Source organism: Rhinolophus sinicus, linkage group LG07 (assembly GCF_036562045.2).
Source record: "Rhinolophus sinicus isolate RSC01 linkage group LG07, ASM3656204v1, whole genome shotgun sequence".
In the NCBI taxonomy this organism is placed as follows: domain Eukaryota; kingdom Metazoa; phylum Chordata; class Mammalia; order Chiroptera; family Rhinolophidae; genus Rhinolophus; species Rhinolophus sinicus.
Genome location: NC_133757.1, coordinates 82,970,327 through 82,992,796, shown reverse-complemented (window position 1 = coordinate 82,992,796; position 22,470 = coordinate 82,970,327). Strand labels below are relative to the sequence as shown.

The 22,470-nt window shown below is 39.2% G+C and overlaps 1 protein-coding gene across 1 annotated transcript; it reads left to right on the top strand.

Annotated features, from left to right (window-relative positions):
* Nucleotides 1-3,320: 3,320 nt before the first annotated feature.
* LOC109454374 (uncharacterized) lies at nt 3,321-19,800 on the top strand. Its single transcript, XM_019744961.2, has 4 exons — nt 3,321-3,497; nt 15,165-15,291; nt 15,502-15,571; nt 15,979-19,800. The coding sequence occupies exons 1-4, from the start codon at nt 3,495-3,497 to the stop codon at nt 17,726-17,728; spliced, it is 1,950 nt and encodes a 649-aa protein (XP_019600520.2). The 5' UTR covers nt 3,321-3,494; the 3' UTR covers nt 17,729-19,800.
* The last annotated feature ends 2,670 nt before the right edge of the window (nt 19,801-22,470 follow it).

Here is a 22,470-nt window from a genome sequence, read left to right as displayed (position 1 = left end):
AATCTATAAAAACATAAAATAAAATTGTATCCCTCCAGAATACTTTTACAAAATTGACTGAGGCCAATGAACAATTAAAGAAAGATAAGAAAGCCTCTGAGATCACACACCTTTTTGTCCTCCTCCTTGTGCTCCCCCATTCTCTATGTATGCTCCTCTTCCTATCTCCGACCCTCTCTCTAAACTTTCTTTCACGTGGCCACCAACTCCACCACTTGACCCTTCGACTCTAACTTGCCCTTTTAAAGTCAGACCAAATAAGGCCAGTATTTATTTATTTATTATTTTACATGTTTTTTTTTAAGTGAGCCCAGCCCCAAAGTCATAGCTGGACTCCTGGTCACATCCCTGAAACCCTGTCTCCACTCTATCCTTGGAATTTTCTTCAGGGCGTTAGCTACAGTTTTTCTCACAACACAAAGGATGGCAAGTCACTGACTTGGTGTAGAATTGAAATGAACACAACTTTGAGTAAGAGCAATACTAAAAGCTGCAAAAATAGGAAGGACTTTCAGAGTAACTTTGGGGCATAATGGCCTGGGCATATTGTTGCCCTTCCCAGGTAGAGGCAAACAGGTACTCACTTCCTGTGTCCACAAGTATGCTAAAGAAAGCACTGCATAAATCAATAACAGTAAAATATTTACTTCCTGTTGGTATGGATGTAAGTAAAATATGAGGATTTGGAACCATTGGATGGTAGGGAATTACTATATTGTTTATTGCTTGTAGGTCCTGGACAAATTTCTGGCCTCAACTATTGGGTTTCCTCACAGGAAACATGGAGGTATTGTAGGGACTGGTGCAGGGGATCATTAGGTCTCTTTTTCTATATTCTTCTATAATAGGTTTTATGCTTTGTAGTGCCTCCTTGTATAAGGAGTATTGATTTATTCTTGTAAAGGTTTGGATGGATCTACTTGCATCTTAATGGATGGTACAATATGAATTCTGCCAGTTGAAATATTTTGCCTGTAAGGAGATTGGTAGCTGATCTAATAAAGATAATTGATCAGCTTAAATGTTGTCAGCTTCAGTATTGTCAAAAATAAGGCAAAAAATGAGTGCTGAGGAATCATTTGAGTCATTTATTTGAGTTCTTTGAATGTCACTGCTACTGTCAAATTCTGAAATGATTTCCCCCTTTTGAGAGTGCCCCACCCTGCTTTTCTGAAGTTGGAACTGTTTCAAGGCTTCTTAAAGCTCTGCTCTTAGGATATAGTCCTCAAGCAAGGCCCTAAATAAAAATCTTCCTAATATTTTCAAAGATTCAGCTTCTTTTCATTGACAAAAGCCACAAAAAGGGAAATCTATACATAACAGAAAGTAAATTAAGGGTTGCCTAAGGCTGGGTGTTGGAGGAGGAAGATGGGAAGATTGGGAGTGATAGCTAAAGAGGAGAGAGGGTTTCTTTTTGAGGTGATGAAAATATTCAAAAATTGATTGCATGTATCTGCAAATATGCTGAGAATCATTGAATTGTACACCACTGTACATGGTGCAGTGTATAGTATGTGCATTATATTTCAATAAAGCTGTTGAAGTAAATAAATGCATTGAGAACTTTGCAATGCAAATGAGTTTTGCAATCCAGTCTCTTAGACATATTAGAGTTTCATGTTAGTTAACACATCCATCGTTTCACATAGCTACTTTGTGTGTGTGTATGGTGAGAATGCTTAATCCACTGTTTTAGCAAATTTCAGGTATACAATATAGTGTACATACTGTGTTTCCCCTAAAAGAAGACCAGGTCTTACATTAATTTTTGCTCCATTAGGGCTTATTTTCAGGTGATATCTTTTTTTTTTTTCATGTATAACAACCTACATTTATTCAATTACAGTTGTGTCATCTTCTTCTGGAACATCATAACGTACTAAAGGCGTCCATCTGGCTGAGATCTTAACTGGGGCTTATCTTCGGGGTAGGTCTTATTTTTGGGGAAACACGGTATATTAAGTCATCATGTTATAATCTTTAAATATGGACAATTTTATAAATTATGCCTGTTAAAGAGAAAACCAGAGGCCCAAAGGCCTTCACTTGTGGTAAAGCCCATGAACCAAACCTAGATTTAATACCTGACCTAACTGCTGTTTCAGTCTCTCCTAGAAACATAATCTTAATCAACCAGTCTGAAATTTTCTAGTTAACACCAATGAGATAATCTGTCACGTAGGCCCTCTCCATCCACAGCCCCCACATAGAAAGAAGAGGCAATTTGAATGAAAAACTCTTGCCAATCCCTTCCCCCCAAAACAAGATGTCCTGGTTTTAAAAATAATCCTCACTTTTCTTTTGTTAATAGCTCCCTTGCCTCACCCTTCCTCCTATAAAACCTTCCCTTTTGCACAAGCCCTGGAGCACCCTTCCAGTTGTTACAGTAGATGGGATACTGCCTGATTCGTTAATTGCTTACTAACGCCAATTAGATCTTCAAATTTGCTCATTTGAATTTTGTTTTTAACATACCTAAAGCTGGGGGAAAAGAAAGTTTCCGGATGTATTGTAAGTTTACATAATGATTTATTGTTTTTTTTATATCAGTCAAAATAGGAATCAATTGTCTTAAGGATATTATAGTCATTTACATTTCAAAGTTCTCTAAGGACACAGCAGACACTGATCTAAAATAAATTTCTTTACAGTGTAAAATGTACATCTGAGAATGTAGTGAACACATCTCACACCTGTGTGGAGAGACTGAGAAGAATCGCTGAGTCCAGGCAGGCTAGGGCTGCGGTTTCCAACTTCCCACCAGGGCCAAGGGGTCTGGGATTTTTTTCTCTTAAGGACCGAATGAGTGGGGTTGGGGCAGTCACTGGTGGAAGGTTCAAGGCTGGGAAGCATCAAAGAATGAAATGGAGCCAGACTCATTATTACAGATGCTGAGGTCACATTTCAGTGTCTGTGTTTCTAAACAAGAGTCACAATTTCATGAGTGTACTCCCAGCCTCACGCCCAGACCTTGACCCCTAGAAAACTTAAAACCCTCTGTTCCAGTGTAGCCTGGCGGGGGTCACCCTCATGTTCTGCACTTACTTGCTTCACTTGCAAACTCAGTCAGGACTTCCTGTGCACGCCTGTGTCCAAATGTTCACAAAAAGCTGGGCAAATACTTCAGAGTCGCCCCAGGCCAGGAAAAGGTTCTATTTGAATGCAAATGTGCTAGGCCTGGTAAGGTTTCTCCCTACAGCTCAGGCTGGTTTGGATGAGCCTAGCTTCATCCCGCTTGCTGTCACTCAGGCACTGGAGAGAGGGGCTTAGGAAACTGTCCAATCAAGGGCGCCGCTGGGGCAGGTGGGTGGGGTGACGCACCCAAGCGGCGTCTACGTTTCTTCTCGCTCTAGCGGTGTGAGGGTTCGCTGGTGCGCTGGCGTTAACCGTCTCTGGTGGTCCCGCCTCAGCCTTTGTCGCGCTGTGGTCTGCATTGTGATCTGTACTGGTCGTGGGAGTCATAGGAAGGACTCAAGGAGACCCAGGAAACAGAAATGGTGAGTGTGCGGGCCCGGTCAGGAGACCAGGAGGAAGGGCCGACCGTGGGTCGACCTGGGTCTTCCCACGGTCAAGTCCGGAGTCTGCGGACCCCAGTCCGCTCCGGCCGCCGCTAGGACCTCTGTCCCCTCCAACACACAGCGTGGGGGCAGGGCGGACAGGCTGGACCCGGGGCGTCCTGTCCCGTCACTACGCGCGGCGACTTCGGCCCCGCCCCAGGAGCCTCTTTGGGCAGCTTTGCGCTCGTAACCTCGAGTCTTGCCTGATGCGGTGACTACGGGGGCAGGGGGAAGTGTCAAAGAGGGACAGTCGTGAGTTGGTCTCCGGGGGTTCGTACGTAGGAGCAGCTGTGGTCTGTGGGGTCCCCAGACCCTCCTTTCTCTTCAGGAGCGGGCCATTTTCTCCTGAGTTTTCCAAATGTTTGAGAGGCAAGGTCTGAAATACACAACCCTGTTGTCGCCCCAACCTAGCTTCTCCTGGGACTGGCAATCTCTGAGTTTGAAATCCCTCCCTCATTCCCAAATGCCGACTCTCCTCACCAATTCACAGCATCGTTATCAACTATTTGCCCTCCTGGGTATATTTTTAAAAGACCCGGTATTTAACTATCATTTACTCCCAGAGCCATGGATGACTCATTTTTAAAGATATTTGTCTATGTGTATTTTACATGAGAGAAATCAGAAAATACCCACCTGGAACTACTTTGCATGAAATCCTTGTGCCTGACCTTCTAGGACCTTCCATGGGTACAGACGTCCTATGGGAAGTTCTTTGGGTGGAGGCTCCTCTTGGGAAACTTTCCTGGTGTTCTCTCCTGTCAGCACTGACCCACTGTGGGTTTGTCACTGGGAAAGATTTATTCACTCATTTAAGTCTCTGTTTTTCAGTAAGGGTGAAATGTATTTGGTTGATAGAGCTTCACAGACAGTTTAAAGTGTGTCCAAACAGGCAAGAAAGATGTGAATTTAAGAAAATGTAAAATATTCCTGTATTACATTTTATTTATTAAGACTTCTGGTTTTCACTCTTTCACTCCCTGAGCTGTTGTGGTAAGACTCTGAGGTCTGTTCTTGCCATGGAAATAATAAACAGACATCTTTTTTTAGTTGTTTTTGTTTTTCGTGGTTTTTTTTCTTCATTTTTTTTTTTCTGAAAGGAATAGATATATACGGTTCTCTGGTGGAACTAGTAAAAGTGCTTTATAATTTTCTTTTCTCCTTTGCACATAAATGTTGGGTTTAAGTGATTTGCTGAATTGTTAAAAAAAAACTGAATTTTTGTCATTTATAGTATTAATGATGTTCTAGAGCAAAGGGATTGGGATTAGAGGCCTGTGGTCAGTGACCCAGGCTAAGGTCCCTTTGAGCTGCAAAGGGAAGTACTTGAAGGCCCAGTGGTTCTTCCTGGGGAGCCTCCCCTGCAGGTGTCCTACCTGCTCACATCCACTGTGAAGGGGCCTTCACATTGAGAGAAACTGCATCCCTGGAGGGCTAGGGGTGCAGGTGCACATGGTATTAGGGGTTGGGGGAGGAGGAGTGGATACCCTTTCTGAGGTTGTGGTTTCTTAGGCCTAGACATTTTTAGATGTTATGGTTGAGTTTTGCATCCACAGCGTAGGTGCTCTCAGAGTGTAATCTGTGCACAGTGAGAAAGTCTGTGAAGATCAGGGGTTCTGTCTCGTGGACAAAGGGTTTATGATTTGAGAATTCATTTGGGTCAGAGGTTAAACTGAATCAGGCTGAGAGTTTCCTCACTTGAGAGAATGGAAGCCTGAGACTGACCCACTGTAGGGATTCTGTCTCAACTGGGAATATGTTCAACATTCTGAATGTGGGTTTGCTTCTGAACTGTAGGGTAGCAGGCTTCATATTTGTTTTGATTCCAATATTTATATTTCTTTTCTTGGATTCCTTTCTCAGTTTAATATTGCAATTTGATTCTAGTTTCCATGAGCACTTGGGGGATTTAAAATGTAAGTTCATTCTTGTCTACATGCATCGTCTGAAATGCCCCATCTCGGCTTTAACTAGATTTAATGACTCACATGTTTCAGAAAACTTGCAGTATGGGCCCCAGGTCTAAAACCCATCCCCTGTTACACACATGCATAGGAGAGCTCTTTTCCACTCCACTCTTCCTAGAGCTCTAATGTGTACCACCCATCTCAGCTTCACCTCTCCAAGCCATAGGACTCTGCTCTGCCATAGAGTTTTCACCCAGAAAGATAGAGTGGCCCTGTCCCACCACCATCTTGTTTAAACCTTTGGTGAGTATTGGTCCCTATTGCTTCTGTAGTGGCCATTGTACCTTTGAATTCTAAAGAGACTTACTTAAAAAAAAAAAAAAAAAGTACCGTTGACTGAGAGATACAATATAAAGTAAGATGATTGTGTAACCAAATAGAATGTTTGTTTCATTAGGCAGGAGAACCTCAAGATGTGAGATGGGTGTATTTAAGTTCTCAGGTGCTGTTTCCATTTTTAGGTCATGATTGTTTGTGCCTCTCCCTAGCCTACTGTGACATTTAAAAGTCTATATTATTCCTAATTTATTTTAATGGATGTGAAGAAAAAGCAGTTGAATTTCTATTTTTATTGAGGAAAACAATTCAAAGCTTATGTAAATCTGTGTAATTCTTAGTCCTTTTCAGGGGTTAATTGCAAACCCCTAATTATAATATGCTATTTATTTCTGAAAGTTTCCCCAGTGAGATATATAGTGGACAAACTATATGCCCTTTGTCCTTTTAGTTAGAAGGAGATTTGTAAATATTTTATGGTCTCTGGTTTTATATCCATTAGTGTTTAAAGGATTAAATCTTGGAATGGATTCCTATGTAGGAAAATTAAAATTAAATTAATTTTAAAAAGCAAAAGTGAATCAAAAATAATGATTAAGCATAGGAAAATAGGGTGAATGTAAATTTCTCTCCTTATTTTAAGTAAGTAATCTGGGAGAGGTTAAAAAAAAAATCCCTAAGATAGGAAACTAACTTCAGAAGACTACCTGAGGGCATATCCTGCTCCACTCCTGTGCTCTTATAACCCTCAACCCTCAGTTTTGTCTTTATATAAAAACAAGTCATGCACATGCGTATTTTTCTTACCCATCCATGTTTGTTCTTGTAATGAGTGTTCAGGCTTCACATATTTGATGTTTGACTCCTGAAACCTTAAACCCTACCCCTCCTTTTCTCCCTCCTGCTTCTTACCTGTCAGGCTGATGAGAAGCCTGGAGGCTCCTGCACTGGGAGCTGCTGCTCGCTGGGGAGCCCTCCTGTGAGTTGTGATGCCCTGCGCTGTATCATAGACCCACCCAGCCTGGGGTCTATATACAGAGGACTCTGAATTTGACATTTTAGATAATTTCTATTCCTTTGAGAGCTCCAGGAGTATGGGAATGGGACCCTCCTTACAGTGGGTTGACTGGAACCCTATTATGTGTTCATAGTGAAGGAGTGACTGACTCTGGGATCCTGCCAACGTTACAGGGCATCTTAGGGGAATACGAGGATGATTGTACCCTGTGAATGAGGTGAGCCCATCAGATGCTCACTCCTTAAAGAGCAATTTTTTCAGAGTGGGCTGAGTACGCCCTGCCTCATACCAGAGGGTTCACTGGGACCCTTAAGTAACTGCTACTGCTGCTCCTGTCTCTATTGCAACAAAGAGCCTGACCCTCTGAGTGATGGGGGACAGCACCCATAACCTCACAGCAAAGGGATTAGTTTAAACCACTTTAAGCCCAGTATATTTAAACTCAATTATTAAGCAACCGGTGTTCATGGAGGAGGCTTGTTACCCTCATGGCAGTGATGTGAGGCTGTCTAGAGGAATACATTTTATGAATACCAAGGTGGACAGGAACTTCTCCCAGCAAAAGTATACCCAGGGACCTAAGATGCAAAATAGGAAGGACAGGAGGGAGAGAAGAGAAAAAAGGTACTAAAACATAGGTCCACAATTTGACCCAATTGCAAATCCAAAATATACTAAAAGAATTTACATAACAAAAAAGAAGAAAGGTCTCTGCTTGGCCTTTGAGCCTCTACAACATAGGTTTGAATTAATATTAATGTCGCTCATGCACTAATTCACAAATTTCACGTAATTAATCAAACTAGGTATCAACTTACGGGTATACCTGGAGATCTCATTAAATTTAAGCAATTTACCTCCTCATATTAGGGGAATTTCTGAATCTAACACAGAGGATAAACAGGTATGTTTCACTTTAACCAGCAGAATTCTCATCTTACCTAAATTACTTATTGTCATATCATCTATTGTCCTAAAATATCCCTTGGTGAACCAGAAAGCTCTGAACTCACAATTCATAAATTAAAATAAGACTTTAGTACTTGCCTTGACCAAATGAGACCCCATAGACCTTACCCTTTAATTAAATTAGTCAATATAGCCCAGTGTAAATTAAACAGGACTTTGAATTATTGAAAACGATTGTAAGAAACCTATTTAGGAAGAAGTGATTATCCTCAGTGCTTCTCCTTTTAGCAGCCTTGTTTGGTCTGTTCTTGAATCTGGAAAGAATGAATGACACCACACAGTGGATTACTGAACTTTGAGGTTGTGGTCACAGAAAGTAAAACCTTATACCCAGCCCCCAACATTGTGGAAATTACTGAATCCATCCACTTAACAGCTGTTAAATTTCCTGCTATCTCGGATTTGGCTAAGTCTGTTCTGCTCAATGCCTATTTTAATAGCCTCTCAGCTGCAGTTGGCGTTCACCTATGAAGGGACATGACACACCTTTACCTGGTTCCCATCAGGGAATCTCAGTAGCCTTGCCATCCCAGGGTGTCTGCAGGCAGGGTCTGAACTGCATCCACTTTGCTCCAGGAGCCCAGGTATGACATGACACTAATGACCTCTTCTGAAGACATTTGTTTCACATGCATTCAGAACATATAAATAGTGAAAAAAGCAGCTCACAAAAAGTGCTTGGTCCATTTGACCCACACATAATGTAAGGCGCTAATACCTTGGTTAAGTTGTTGAAAATTATTTGGTAATCAGAGGGCTGCTCCTTCCTGACCCTGAAGGAATTGCACAGTCCCTCTCAGCAACCACATCTCCTAGAATTTTTTGATGTTGGGGAGGAAACATAGTCCTTGTTTATGAATTTTACTTGAACCCAATTACACTGTTACTGGCAAATAGGCCTACCTTGATGGCACCTGTACCACATCACAATTACAACTAAATTATACAAGAACCACCCTTGAGAACCACCTGAAGACTAGCTGAACAGAACTCATAACTAAGGATATAAAGAAACCACGTTGAGATGGGTAGGAGGGGTGGAAATGCAAAACGGACTGGTCCCCCACCCACGTGTGGCAGTTAATTGGGAGGGATATCTCAGCTGCGCAGGACCCCCAGAGGAATGAAGGGTCCCAGCCCCACACTGGGATCCCCAGCCCAGACCACCAATGCTGGGAAGAGGAGTTCTCATACCTAGCTATGAAAATCAGTGGGGATTCCTACCCAGTGAGATAGAGGGCACTCCCAGGCACTCCTCTTAAAGGGCCTGTGAATGGACTTACTCAATGAGAGACCCATTAGATTTGAGCTCCAGTGCTGGGTAGCAACTCGAAAAGTGCCTGGGATATATGAATAGGAACTGAAATGTCTGGCTGCAGGGCAAGGGCTGGAGGGGCTCGTCTCTCTGCCATTTTATTCCTTTGTTGAATCTGAACCCCACAGAGCTGTGAGGTGAGTGGCATTGTTCCTTTACTGCAGGTGCAGACAGGTACCCAATTTCAGTCTCCATCAAACTCCCCCCGCCCTGGTCCAGCTCCTGCACAGACCCAACCTCTTTTAGCAGCTGATACAAGGAGCTGGCCTCAGCCGGCACTGCACATTTCCCTAAAACCTCTGAAAGGTCCACAAGCCCCAAACAAGCAGCAGCTGGCCTTGGATGCCCTGTACCTCTTGCTAAGTGGCCCCCAGTCCGGCACTATTGGGAGCCTACCTCAGTTTGCAGAATAGCCTCTCCCAGATGCCTCCAAGCCCAGCACAGGCACCTACCAACCATAGATCACTTTGTAGTGCCTACAAGGTGGCCCCAGGCTTGGGTACAGGCAGTGGCTGACCTAGGCGTGCACTGGAGCCCCTCCAAAGAGGCCCCAGAACCAACATACCTGATCACTGAATACATTAGATGGAATCAACAGCAGATTAGATGAAACAGAGGCTTAAATCAGCAATTTGGAAGACAAGGTAGCAGAAAACACCCAACCGAAACAGCGAAAAGAAAAAAGAAGTTTTAAAAAATGAGGTGTTTAAAGGGTTTCTGGGACATAATCAAGCATGCCAATGTTTGCATCGTAGGGGAGCAGGAGGAGGAGAGACCAAGAAATTGAATACCTATTTGAAGCAATAATGACTGAAAACTTCCCTATCCTGACAAAGGAGATAGACATATAAGTCCAGGAAGCACCAAGAGTCCCAAACAAGACGAACCCAAAGAGGCCCACACCAAGACACATCATAATTAAAATACTAAAGTTTAAATACAAAGAATCTTAAAAGCAACAATAGAAAAGCAGTTACCTACCTATAAGGGAGCTCCCATAAGACTGTCTGCTGATTTGTCAACAGAAACTTTGCCAGAAGAGATTGGCAGGAAATACTGAAAGTGATGAAAGCAAGGACCTACAACCAAGACTACTTTACCCAGCAAGGCTATCATTTAGAATCGAAGAAGAGATAAAGAGCTTCCCAGACAAGAGAAAGCTAAAGGAGTTCATTATCACCAAACCAGTATTACAAGAAATGTTACAGAGACTTCTGTAGGAAGAAGAAGAAAAATAAAGATAAAAAATATGAATAATAAAATGGCAGTAACTACATACCTATAAAAAATTACTTTAAATATAAATGGATTAAATGCTCCAAACAAAAGCCATAGGGTGGCTGAATGGATAAGAAAACAAGACCCAAGTGCCCATTGATAGACAATTGGATGAAGATGTGGTACATATATACAATGGAATATTACTACTCAGCCATAAAAAAGAATGAAATTTTACCATTTGTGACAACATGGATGGACCTAGAGGGTATTATGCTAAGTGAAATAAGTCAGAGAAAAACAAATACCATACAATTTCACTTATATATGGAATCTATAAAACCAAATAAACAAAAGAGAAACAAGCTCATAGATACAGAGCAAACTGATTGATAGTTACCAGGCGGGAGGGGGTTTGGGGGGCTGGGTGAAAAGGTAAAGAGATTAAGAAATGTGAATTGGCAGTTACAAAATAGTCAAGGGGATGTAAAATACAGCATAGGAAATTTAGTGAATAATATTGTTATGTCTATGTATGATGTCAGGGGGTACTAGACTTATTGGGGGGATCATTTGGTGAGTTATGTAAATGTCTAACCTCTGCTGTACACCTAAAACTAATATTGAATGTTAACTGTAATTTAAAAATACATACTTTTAAAAGAGTGAAGAGTTTATATTGGCATTGACTTTTGTGTTATATGATCCATAGGTTTGGGCAGATGTTTAATGACATGTATCCTTCATTTCTGTGCCATATAGTTTCACTTCCCTAAAAATCCCTTATGCCCACCTATTGTCTTATCCTTCCATCCAACCTCAAATCCTTCACAGAGATCTTTTTATTGTCTCATAGTTTTGTCTTTTCCAGAATGTCCTATACTTAGAATCATACAGTGCATAGCCTTGTTAGGTTTAGATTGGCTTTCATTTAGCAAAGTATTTTTAACATTCATTCATGTGTTTTCATGGCTGATACCTCATTTCTTGCTATCACTGAATAGTATTTCATCATACAGATTTACCACTGATTGTTCATCCACTTGGCTCTTGAAGGACATCTTGCTTAATTCTTAACTCTTGCCAATTAGGAATAAAGCACCTACAAACTTATTCATATGTATGTTTTTCTGTAAACATAAGGTTTCAACTCATTTAGGTCAATATCAAGGAGTGTGATTGCTGGATCTTAACTATATGTAGTAAGAGTATATTTAATTTTGACAGAAAATTCCTGTCTCCATTGTAGTCATACCCAATTCCATTCCCACCAGCAATGAAGGAGGGTTACCCATAGCTTCACATCTGCACCAGTATTTGTTGTTCTGAGTGTTTTCAATTTTCAACATTTGATAAGTATATAGTGGTCTCTCTTTGTTTTATTTGTAATACCCCATGATATGTTGAGTGTGATTTCATGTTGCTTATTTGTCATCTGTATTTTTCTTTGGTAAGTTGACTATTGTATATTTTGCTTATTTTTATTTAGGTTGTTTGTCTTCGTATTCTTGGGCTTTAAGAGCTATATATATATATATATATAGATGTGTGTATATATATATATATATACACATATATATATATTTGGATACCAAATATATAGTTAAGATATATATATACGTACATACATGTATACATACATACATATATATACACACACACACATATATATATATACATATATATATGTGTGTGTGTGTGTGTGTGTGTGTGTGTGTAATTTGGATACCATTTATCAGATAAGTGTTTTACAGAAGATATTCTCCTAGCCTGTGACTTGTCTTTTCATTCTCTTAACACTTTCCCAGAGCAGGTGTTTTTCATTTTAATGAAATAAAACATCATTTTTTTTCTGTAATGGATTATTTTTGGGTGTGGTCTCTAAAAACGAAAATCATCTCTGAAGACAAGGTCACATAGATGTTCTCTTGTGTTATCTTTTAAGAGTTCTTTTAAACTTTTGCATATCGCATTTAGATATATGACCTATTTTGAGTTAATTTTTTGTAAAAGTTAAAAAAGTCTAAGGTCTATATCTACCGTGTGTGTGTGTGTGTGTGTGTGTGTGTGTGTGTGTCTGTGAGATTTGTCAATATCCATTTTATCCAGCACTATTTGTTTAAATGACTTTCATTTTTCCATTGACTATCAGTTCACTATATCATTTGACTATTTTTGTGGGGGTCTATAGGACTCCCTCAACCTAGCGATACTCTTATTAACTCCAGGCATCATCTCTGTTGTGGGTTCTTTCAGAATATTTACATAGACAGTCATGTCTGTGTAGATCGACATGGAACAAAATTTTATGTCTTGCTTCCCAATTTGTGTACCATTTATTTCCTATCCTTATTACATGGCTAGGGCTTCTACTGCAATGTTGAATGTTACTGGTGACAGGAAACCTCCTTGCCTTGTTCCTAATCTTACCAGAAAAGCATCTAGTTTCTCACCATGAAGTATAATGTTAGCTACAGGTGTCGTGTATTCTTTCTCAAGAATAGGCAGATCCCCTTTATTACTGCTTTGTTATTATAAATGGATGTTAGGTGGTATTAAATCCTTTTTCATGTTCCTTTTCCCCTCCTATTCTGATATTAGTAATTTCCGTCTCCCCTCTTTTCTTAGGTATCTTGATTAGATGTTAATCAGTTTTATTAACTTAATTTTTTTCAAAGGACCAGCTTTTGGTTTTGGAAACAAGGATAATTATTTTTTCTTTTAAAACTTTAACTATTTTACTCTGTTCTCTTCTTGCTTTCATGTTTCTGGAAAAAGAGTATGATTTAATTCTAACATTTTTTCTATAACTAATATTTGCTTCCCCCTCTGCCTTTTTTTCCAATACATTTACTTTGTCTTTCATTTTTCTCTAGTTTGATATGATATACTTGGTGTGCATTTTAGCTGTTTTTCGTGTTCTCTGAGCTTCTTGGATCTGCAATTTGCCATCTATAATTAATTTTCAGAAAATCTCAGTGATTATTATTATTTAAGTTATATTTTCTGTTTCTTTTCTTTCTTTTCCTTCAGGTATTCCCATTATGTGTATTCAACCTTCTGTCATTGCTCTACAGTCTATGGAGATTATGTTAGTTCTTTTTGTCCTTGCATTAGCCTCTGGTGAAATATTGTTTTCTAGTACAGATCTTGTTAAGGACATAAAATTTGGGACATATTTTAAAATGCCATTTTTATATTTTGTTTCTTAGTTTTGTAGAGAGTGGTTTGTTTGTGGTCTCAATGCTCTGATGGATATAAGAAAAGTTGTTCATTTCAAGTTTTTTTTTTCTTCTTTTTTCTGAGGTTGAGAATGATGGCTTTCATGTCCCTTAAATACCAGACTAGAAACTGGAATTCTCTCCCTCAGTTGTTGATGATTGACAGCTGACATTTTACACTCTCATCTCTCCTCATTCCTCTTTGACCTACATCCATACAAAGTGATAAGAGCACCTTGGTGCTCCTTCCAGTGCAGTGGCAAGAGAGTCAGTCCTTTTAAAATCTTGTTCTTGCCTTTGAGCTCTCACACTAACCCACCTCTAACCTCAATTTAAAAAAACAGTCCCCGCATATTTCCTTGCTCTCTCAAGCCATTTCATGTCTGCTGGAGAGGCCTGCCGTGCTTTCCCCACAGACCTCAATTATGAATTAATAATCCTTCATGCACTCTTGGCCATGTGTGGTGTCATCAGCTAAGGGATCCGTATCCTTAGGGCTTGAGGTATCACGCTCCATTACTCCACGGGGGAGTTTGGGAATTAGAGAAGTTGGGAGTGCAGCCTCAAGGTGGCTGGTGGGGAAACAATTTCTCCTGCAACTTGAAGGTGGAGGTTTTATGGTGGAAGGAAGGTTTCTTGGAGGAAGGCACTGCTGAGTCCTTCATGTGTGTTGTACTCAAGGGCAAATGCACCATCAAACTGTTATGATTTTCATGAATGAAATCCAGTCGGCAACTCCCAGCCTCTTCCCTCAGGGTCAGCAAGGTGCAGGGTAGTGTCCCGTTACTGCCATAAAGAGCTCTTCTGGCATATTTGTCACTGTGTCTGCCTATGTATACTAAAATTTGGCTCCAAGCACCCCTGAGACACTTGAGTATAGGGATTTTGTAGTCTAAGTTTTCATGTGATTTTTTTGTTTTGTTTTGTTTTATCATCTGAAGTCTATGTTTCAGTTAACTTTCTAGCTTATCAAATCATACAGAGAGGCAGGAAAATATTAATGTGATATTAATGTGATAAGTATTAAGTTAAAAGCAATAGTTTTCGATAAAAATATTTTCAATCCACCAGCGGCTTCTGACTACTTCTGAAGGCCTGGAGTACTTTAGGGACAATATAGCCATATGGACCTTATTAAAAGTTGGATTTCCGCAGCTTTCCTGGACTCTTGTGTGATGATGGGAATGGGGAAAAAAAATTCTTTTAGTTCTTCACTCTGTTTTTTATTGATTAAACATTATATAGATTTGACACTCTGCCTTATGGAAGGCTGTTTATGGTGAGTAATAAGGAAGGAGATGAAAGTTTTTCTCACAACCTGTTGATGATCTGAAGTGATACTTGTTTCATTTGTGTAGCATGTCTGTCATTTCCCAACATGCTATTGACCCTGCCATGAGAGAGAAATAAGATGTAATGTGATCACAGTAAAAGTATGTAAATTATTTCTGTACATTCATGATGCTGTTAAATTTATGAGTAAGTAAGTGTGGACAGGGATTAAGTTTATGATGATCAGTCATAGAATAAATATTTGGAGATGACAGAATTATGACGTTCATATAAATGCAGTGTAGATAGCCAGTGCTGTCAATCTCATACATCCTTCTGTGCACATATTAGGACTCAGTGGCCATTGAGGATGTGGCTGTAACCTTCACCCTGGAGGAGTGGGCCTTACTGGATCCTTCACAGAAGAAACTCTACAGAGATGTGATGAGGGAAACCTTCAGGAACCTGGCCTCAGTAGGTAAGGATGACAAGTTACATCCACTTCGTCAATTAGAGAACAAGTGTTTCTTACTTATTGACATTTTTCCAAGATTTGGATTGTGGAAAGGTAGGCCATTGGTAAATAAACTAAGCATGATCACAGAATCCTATAATAATTGATGTAGAATGTCATAATTTTTCTGTAATTTCTAATATTTTGGAATATTTTTGGGGGTTTGCATTTTAGGAAAAAAATGGGAAATTCATGGAATTGAAGATTTGTATAAAAACCAAGGGAGAAAACTAAGAAAATTAAGGTAAGTGATATTCGCAGTAGAAAGTAGTGATTTGAGAATCCTGTTATGTTAGGAAATTTAAAAAGAAGGAAACAAAACAAATACCCCTGCTTCAAATTTAGTTATTAGAAATTTTTCACCAAAAATACTTTCTTTATACCTGTATGGCATAAAATGTTCAGTGTTTGCAAAATAACTCACTTCAAAATAGTATTATTAAATTTTATATATGAATATTACTGTTTTGATAATATTTTGATGAAGTCCTCTTATAGACCATGTCTTATATTCAACTTTAAACAATTCAGACAAAACTGAAAATCTGCACTTTTGATATAAATCGTAAAAATGTGTTTCAAATGCCCTACTAATAAATAAAAACCTGTTAATAAAGAAGTTATTAATACTGTACTTCTCATTTTTTACAGAAGTCATATGGTAGAGAAACTTTGTGAAAGTAAAGAGGGTAGTGAATGTGGAGAAAACTTTAGCCTTATTCCAAATATGAACAAGAAAACCACTGGAGTAAAACCACATGAGTGCAGTACATGTGGAAAAGTCTTTATGCATCATTCATTCCTTAATATGCACATCAAATGTCACACTGAACATAAACTATATGAGTATCAGAAATATGGAGAGAAGCCATATAAATTTAAGAAATGTGATAAAGCTTATAATTATCTCCAATTTTTTGATAAACAGGAAAAAAGTAATAATGGAGAGAAAAAATATAAATGTAAGGAATGTGGGAAAACATTTTGTGTTCGTACATCCCTTCAAATACATAAAAGGATTCACACAGGAGAAAAACCATACAAATGTAAGGAATGTGGGAAAGCCTTCATGTGGCATACAGCATTTCAAAGACACATGATAATGCATACTAGAGATTCTCCTTATAAATGTAAGGAATGTGGGAAAGCCTTTAATTGTTCCACTTCATTGCAAATACATGAAAGAACTCACACTGGCGAGAAACCCTATCAATGTAAACAGTGTGGAAAAGTTTTTAGATATCAAAATACTTTTCAAATACACAAAAGGACTCACACAGGAGAGAAACCATATGATTGTAAGCAATGTGGTAAAGCGTTCAGTTGTCCCAGTTCTCGTCGAAAACATCAAAGAACTCACACCGGAGAGAAACCTTATGAATGTAAGGAGTGTGGAAAAGCCTTTGGTGAACTCTCAGGCCTTCGAGTACACATGATCACTCATACTGGAGAAGGACCTTATAAGTGTAAAGAATGTGAGAAAGCATTCCTTTCTCCCAGTTCATTTCGAATACATGAAAGGATTCATACTGGAGAGAAACCCTATGAATGTAAAGAATGTGGTAAAGCCTTCAGTTATTACTCTTCCTTTCAATCTCATGAAAGAATTCATACTGGAGAGAAACCCTATGAATGCAAGGAATGTGGGAAAGCCTTCTCTCGTCATCAAACTTTAAAAATACACATGAGAGTGCACACTGGAGAGAAACCCTATAAATGTAAAGAATGTGAGAAAGCCTACAGATGTTACCTTTCCTTCCAAATACATAAAAGAAGTCATACTGAAGAGAAACCCTATGAATGCAAACAATGTGGTAAAGCGTACAAACATTGCAGTTCCTTAGAAGCACACAAAAGAATTCATACTGGAGAGAAACCCTATGAATGCAAGGAATGTGGGAAAGCCTTCTTCCATAACCAAACCTTAAAAATACACATGAGACTGCATACTGGAGAGAAGCCCTATGAATGTAAACAATGTGGTAAAGCCTTCAGGTATTACTTTCCCTTCCAAAAACATGAAAGAAGTCATTTTGTAGAGAAATCCTATGAATGTAAGCAATGTGGTAAAGCCTACAGAGATTACAGTTCCTTACGAACACACAAAAGAACTCATACTGTAGAGAAACCCTATGAATGTAAACAATGTGGTAAAGCCTTTACATATTCCTTTTCCTTCCAGAGACATGAAAGAAGTCATACTGGAGGGAAACCTCATGAATGTAAGGAATGTGGAAAAGCCTTCTCTCGTCACTATACCTTAAAAATACACATGAGACTACACACTGGAGAGAAGCCCTATGAATGTAAACAATGTGGTAAAGCCTTTAGATATTCCTCTTCCTTCAGAATTCATGAAAGAAGTCATGAAAGAAATCCTGTGAATGTAAGCAGAACGTAAGCTCTACAGAGCTTACGGTTCCTTAGAAACACAAATGCATTTTTATACGAGAGAAGCTTTATGAATGTGAGAAAGTTGGAAAAGCCTCAGGTGTTATCAAAGTTTTTGATGACATGAAAGAAATCACACAGGAGAGAAACCCTATAAATGTAAATAATGTGGTAAAGCCTACAGATATTAGATTTCCTTACAAACACACGAAAAGACTCACACAGGAGAGAAACACTGAATGTAAGCAATGTGTTAGAGCTTTCATTTCTCCTCTAAATTCGTTTCTAAATACATGAACTCACGCTAAAGAGAAATTCTATGAATGTAAATGTGGTAAGGACACAGCTATTTGAAGATATGTGAGAGTGCACATTTGAGAGACATCATATAAATGTAAAGAATGTGGAAAGACTTTAATAATCTCAGTTTTTACCAAAGGCATGAAAGGACTCACTGGGTAAAACTTCTTGAATGTAAGCTGTGGGAAGCACTTCCATTGGCCCACAGCCTTACATGTGGAAAATCCCACCAAACAGAAATAAAAAACATAACATGAGAAATTGATGGAAATTAATCCATGTGTAGTGTTCTAGAAAACTTTCAACATGAAAGAGTTAATAATAAGTTGTAAATATATTGTGTTTTTCAAACCTCTCAATGTGAATCACTGAAATGTGGGTTTCTAGTAATTGTTTTCAGAAATGGATGTTGAAGAGAGAGAATTCTGTGAGTCATCTTCAGTAATAGTACGTAAAATTAATAGGTAGTGCTTTTGTCTTAAATCAGTTAATATTTTCTTTTGAAGCCTGTTGGGTTGATGGGTGAGTTGAAGTGTATTTCTAATATATAATTAGTTTTAATTTTTTATAATGTTTTATTTGTTTTGTGGTAACAGGCCATTGAAATTTGACAGGGTGGTATTTTGGGGGAATTTTCATACTGGCCTTGTGGCAGTTGCTGTAAATCCTCAGTTTATCATACCGTTTCCCCGAAAACTGATTGTCCCTAGCTGAGCTGATTGTTTCCCCTAACTGATTCTCCAGCTAGGTCTTATATAAGACCAGGTCTTATAGTAAAATAAGACCTGGTCTTATATTAATTTTTGCTCCAAAAGACACATAAGAGCTGATTGTCTGGCTAGGTCTTATTTTTGGGGAAACATGGTATATATTCTACCTTTCTTACTGACAAAGTTTCTTTTTTGGATGACAAGTATAAGAGCCTTTCTCCATTTTCCATACCTATAAACTGTTGGAATAATTGTTTTGTATGGAAGTTTAAGAAAGAATGTAGTTTCATGTAAATTATTATTTTCATATTTGGACTTGTGCATTTTGCCCTTCTTTCTGACTATTTGCTGAATAGACTTTGATTTAAGAAGAGAAACCTGTGATAGGACAAAAATCTAGAGCTGGAGATATTCCCCTGTGGGTAATATTACTAACAAGGTTGGTTTTCCAGAATCTATTCTCTGTATGGTTCCACCTTAGAATTCACCAATAACCTCACTGACATGAGATTTTGGAGCCACCATTCAGGAAGAGAGAGAGATACATAGGAATTTCAAAGACACCATTCTAGCCCATTTTCTGGATTTTTTGTACTTCTAATTAAGGGTATCTTCAACGATCACCAGCTGTTTCACATCAATTTTCTAAGAGGCATAGATTTCCACTCATACTTTCAGAAGATCCACATCAAAGATCCATCAGAGTTTGGAGTTTTCTGTAAGCTTTCTTGTATCCACCAGGAAACTGATTCAGACTTTTGTGCTTGGGAATATTGTCTGATTCCCCTTTTCTCTAGATTATAGTGTCTATAATTTGTATAGGACACAACTTAAGTTGTTAACAGTGTTACTGAGTATGTTTTATTGATTCACCATGACATCTACAATGGTGCCATCGAAAAGAACAACATGGGAGTTTGTTTCTCTACTGCACTGTACACTGGCTGCCTTGACCCACTCCTTCCATGTGAGAAGAAGCACCTTTCTCCTATGTGGAAGACCTTGGGTGTTTGTTACTTGGAGCTGAATATATTCTTTCAATATGTTTACAATTACATTTGATGATACATGATTAGAAGTATGTGTAGTTTTTTCTCAAAGGAATGCTTCTCTTGTGGTTCCATTCCAGAAATATTTTATTACTGTTTTCTAAGTTGTCAAATGCTAACAAATATGACAGAGATGCACCACTTAACAATGGGGATACATTCTGAGAACAGCATTGTCAGGTGATTTCATCATTGAGCAAACATCATAAAGTGGTTACACAAACCTAGATGGTAGCCTACTGCACACATAAACCCATATGGTACAGCCTATTGCTCCTAGGCTATAAGTCTATACAGCATGTTACTATAGTGAATACTGGAGGCAATTATCACACAATGGAATTTGTGTATATAAACATATCTAAACATGGAAAAGGCATACTAAAAATGTGGTATAAAGAATAAAAAGTGGTACAGCTGTATAGGGCACTTACCAGGAATGGAGCTTGCAGGACTGGAAGTTGCTCTGGGTGAGTTGGTGAGTGAGTGAGTGGTGAGTGACTGTGAAGGCCTAGAACATACTGTACACAGCTGTAGACTATAAACACTGGACACTTAGGCTCCACTAAATTTATAAAAAATATTTTTCTTCAACAATAAGTTAACCTTGGTTTACTGTAACTTCTACTTTATAAACTTAAATTTCTAAATGTTCAACTTTTGTAATAACACTTAGTTTAAAACAAACACATTGTACAGCTGTACAAAAATATATTCTTTATATTTTCATTCTGTAAGTTTGTTAAAAACTAAGACATACCCACATTAGCCTAGGCCTACACAAGGTCAAGATCATCCATATCATTGTCTTTTACCTTCACATCCTGTCCCACTAGAAGGTCCTAAGGGACAATGACACTGATAGAGCTGTCATCTCCTATGATAATGCCTTCTGGAACACCTCCTGAAGGACCTCCCTGAGGCTCTTTTTTGAGGAGGTGCCACTTTTTTTTCAGACATATGTCCACGGTGGTTTGCTTTTTCATCACAGATTTGCTTGTAAGCAGATAATGAACCATGAACATTTAATGAAAATCTTTCAGTGTTGGGGTCCATGTTTTCCAACTTTAAGGAGCATGTTGAAGTTTGTAAAAGCTGATTTTTCTTGGGGGTTCTTTATCTTCAGTTTCCTCTTGCCTCTTTCATCTGTGTGTTCCTGTTCTAATTACAACAACCCCTCATAGTTCCTCAGGAACCCCTCTCGGAGCCCCTCAGTGTCACCACCATCGACACTCAACGTTAAAGTTATTTGCCATCTCAGCCACAGCCTTGTGGATTTTTACAGCCTCATCCTTGGCAAATCCTTTGAAGTCATGGACAAACCTCTTGAGTGTCTTCTTCCAGATGCCATTCATACACTCCTTGGTGACATCACCCCAAGCCCAAGCAAGGCTCTTGATGCAGTCATAGGTGCGGTAATCCTCCCAGAATTGCATCAGTGTCTTCTCAGTGTCTTCTTCGGTTGCAGCAATGGCCTGGGCAGAGGTCCTCAGGTAGTAGTCCGTCCAAGCTGCTATAACTTCTCAATCCATTGTTTGGATCACAGAGATGGTGTTTGGTGGGAGAAACACCACTTTGCTAATGGGAAGAAGGTCTCCATTAAAAGGAATATGTCCAGGAGCATTATCAACAATAAGTAAACTCTTGAAAGGTATGTTATCCTCCAAACAGAACTTCTCCATTTTGCTGCCATAGTAATTCGGGAGGGCATCTTGGGAGGGGAGCTGGGTCATCCATGACGTCTTATTCCTGGGGTTTACGGGCACTGTGTGCCTACTGATATGCTTGAAGGCCCTGGGCTTCTCACTGCCAGCTTCCAAAGGGTTTCAATTGGTAGCCGGCAACATTGCCCCAGGTTAGATCAATACCCTGTCCTTAAAAGCTTTGAAACCTGGCATTGACATGGCCTCCTTAGGAATGGAAGTCCTTTCAGGCATCCATTTCCAGAATAGGGAGGTTTCATCCATACGGACTATTTGCTCTGGCAAGTAATTTTACTGTAAAACGTACTAGAGTTTCCAAATAATTCTTCAGCTGCCTTAGCATCAGCACTCACAGACTCACCACTCCCTTCCATTTCATGTAATGAACACTAATTCTTGAATTGTTTCAAGCATCCAGAGCTAACAATAAGTATAACATTGCAAATAAACTTTGTGTTCTGGCTATAATCATCACTGTGCAGAGAGGGCTAATGCTTCTGTGTCTGGTCTTCAGGTCATTAGAAGTTCCTCCAGGTCTGATACAGGTCCTTCTCAAATTTTTGTTACTTGCTGCCTTCAATGAAAAGACCAAAGTTGGAGGCACCACAATTCCTAATCTCAAAACTTACTACAAAGCTACCATAATTAAAACTATGGTACTGGCATGGCATATATACCAGTGGAACAAAATTTTGAGCCCAGGAACAAACCCTCACATACGTGATCAAGTGATTTTCAAGAATGGGGAAAGTGGAAAACTGAAGGTAATGTTGGAGTATTTCCTTCCATGTGTGTAGAGGCCAAGGCAGAGTCCTTGAGAGGGCACCATTCCCCGGGGTGGTCAGCGCTGGGTGGCAGGGCTAATTTGGACTAATCTGGCCATAGAAAAGCAGTGTTTTGTTCCCTCTGAAATAAATATTTACTCTGGACACAGATTTGCCTTCCCTGCATGCAGTGCTTCTGTGAAAACTGCCCCGCATGGACTCAAAG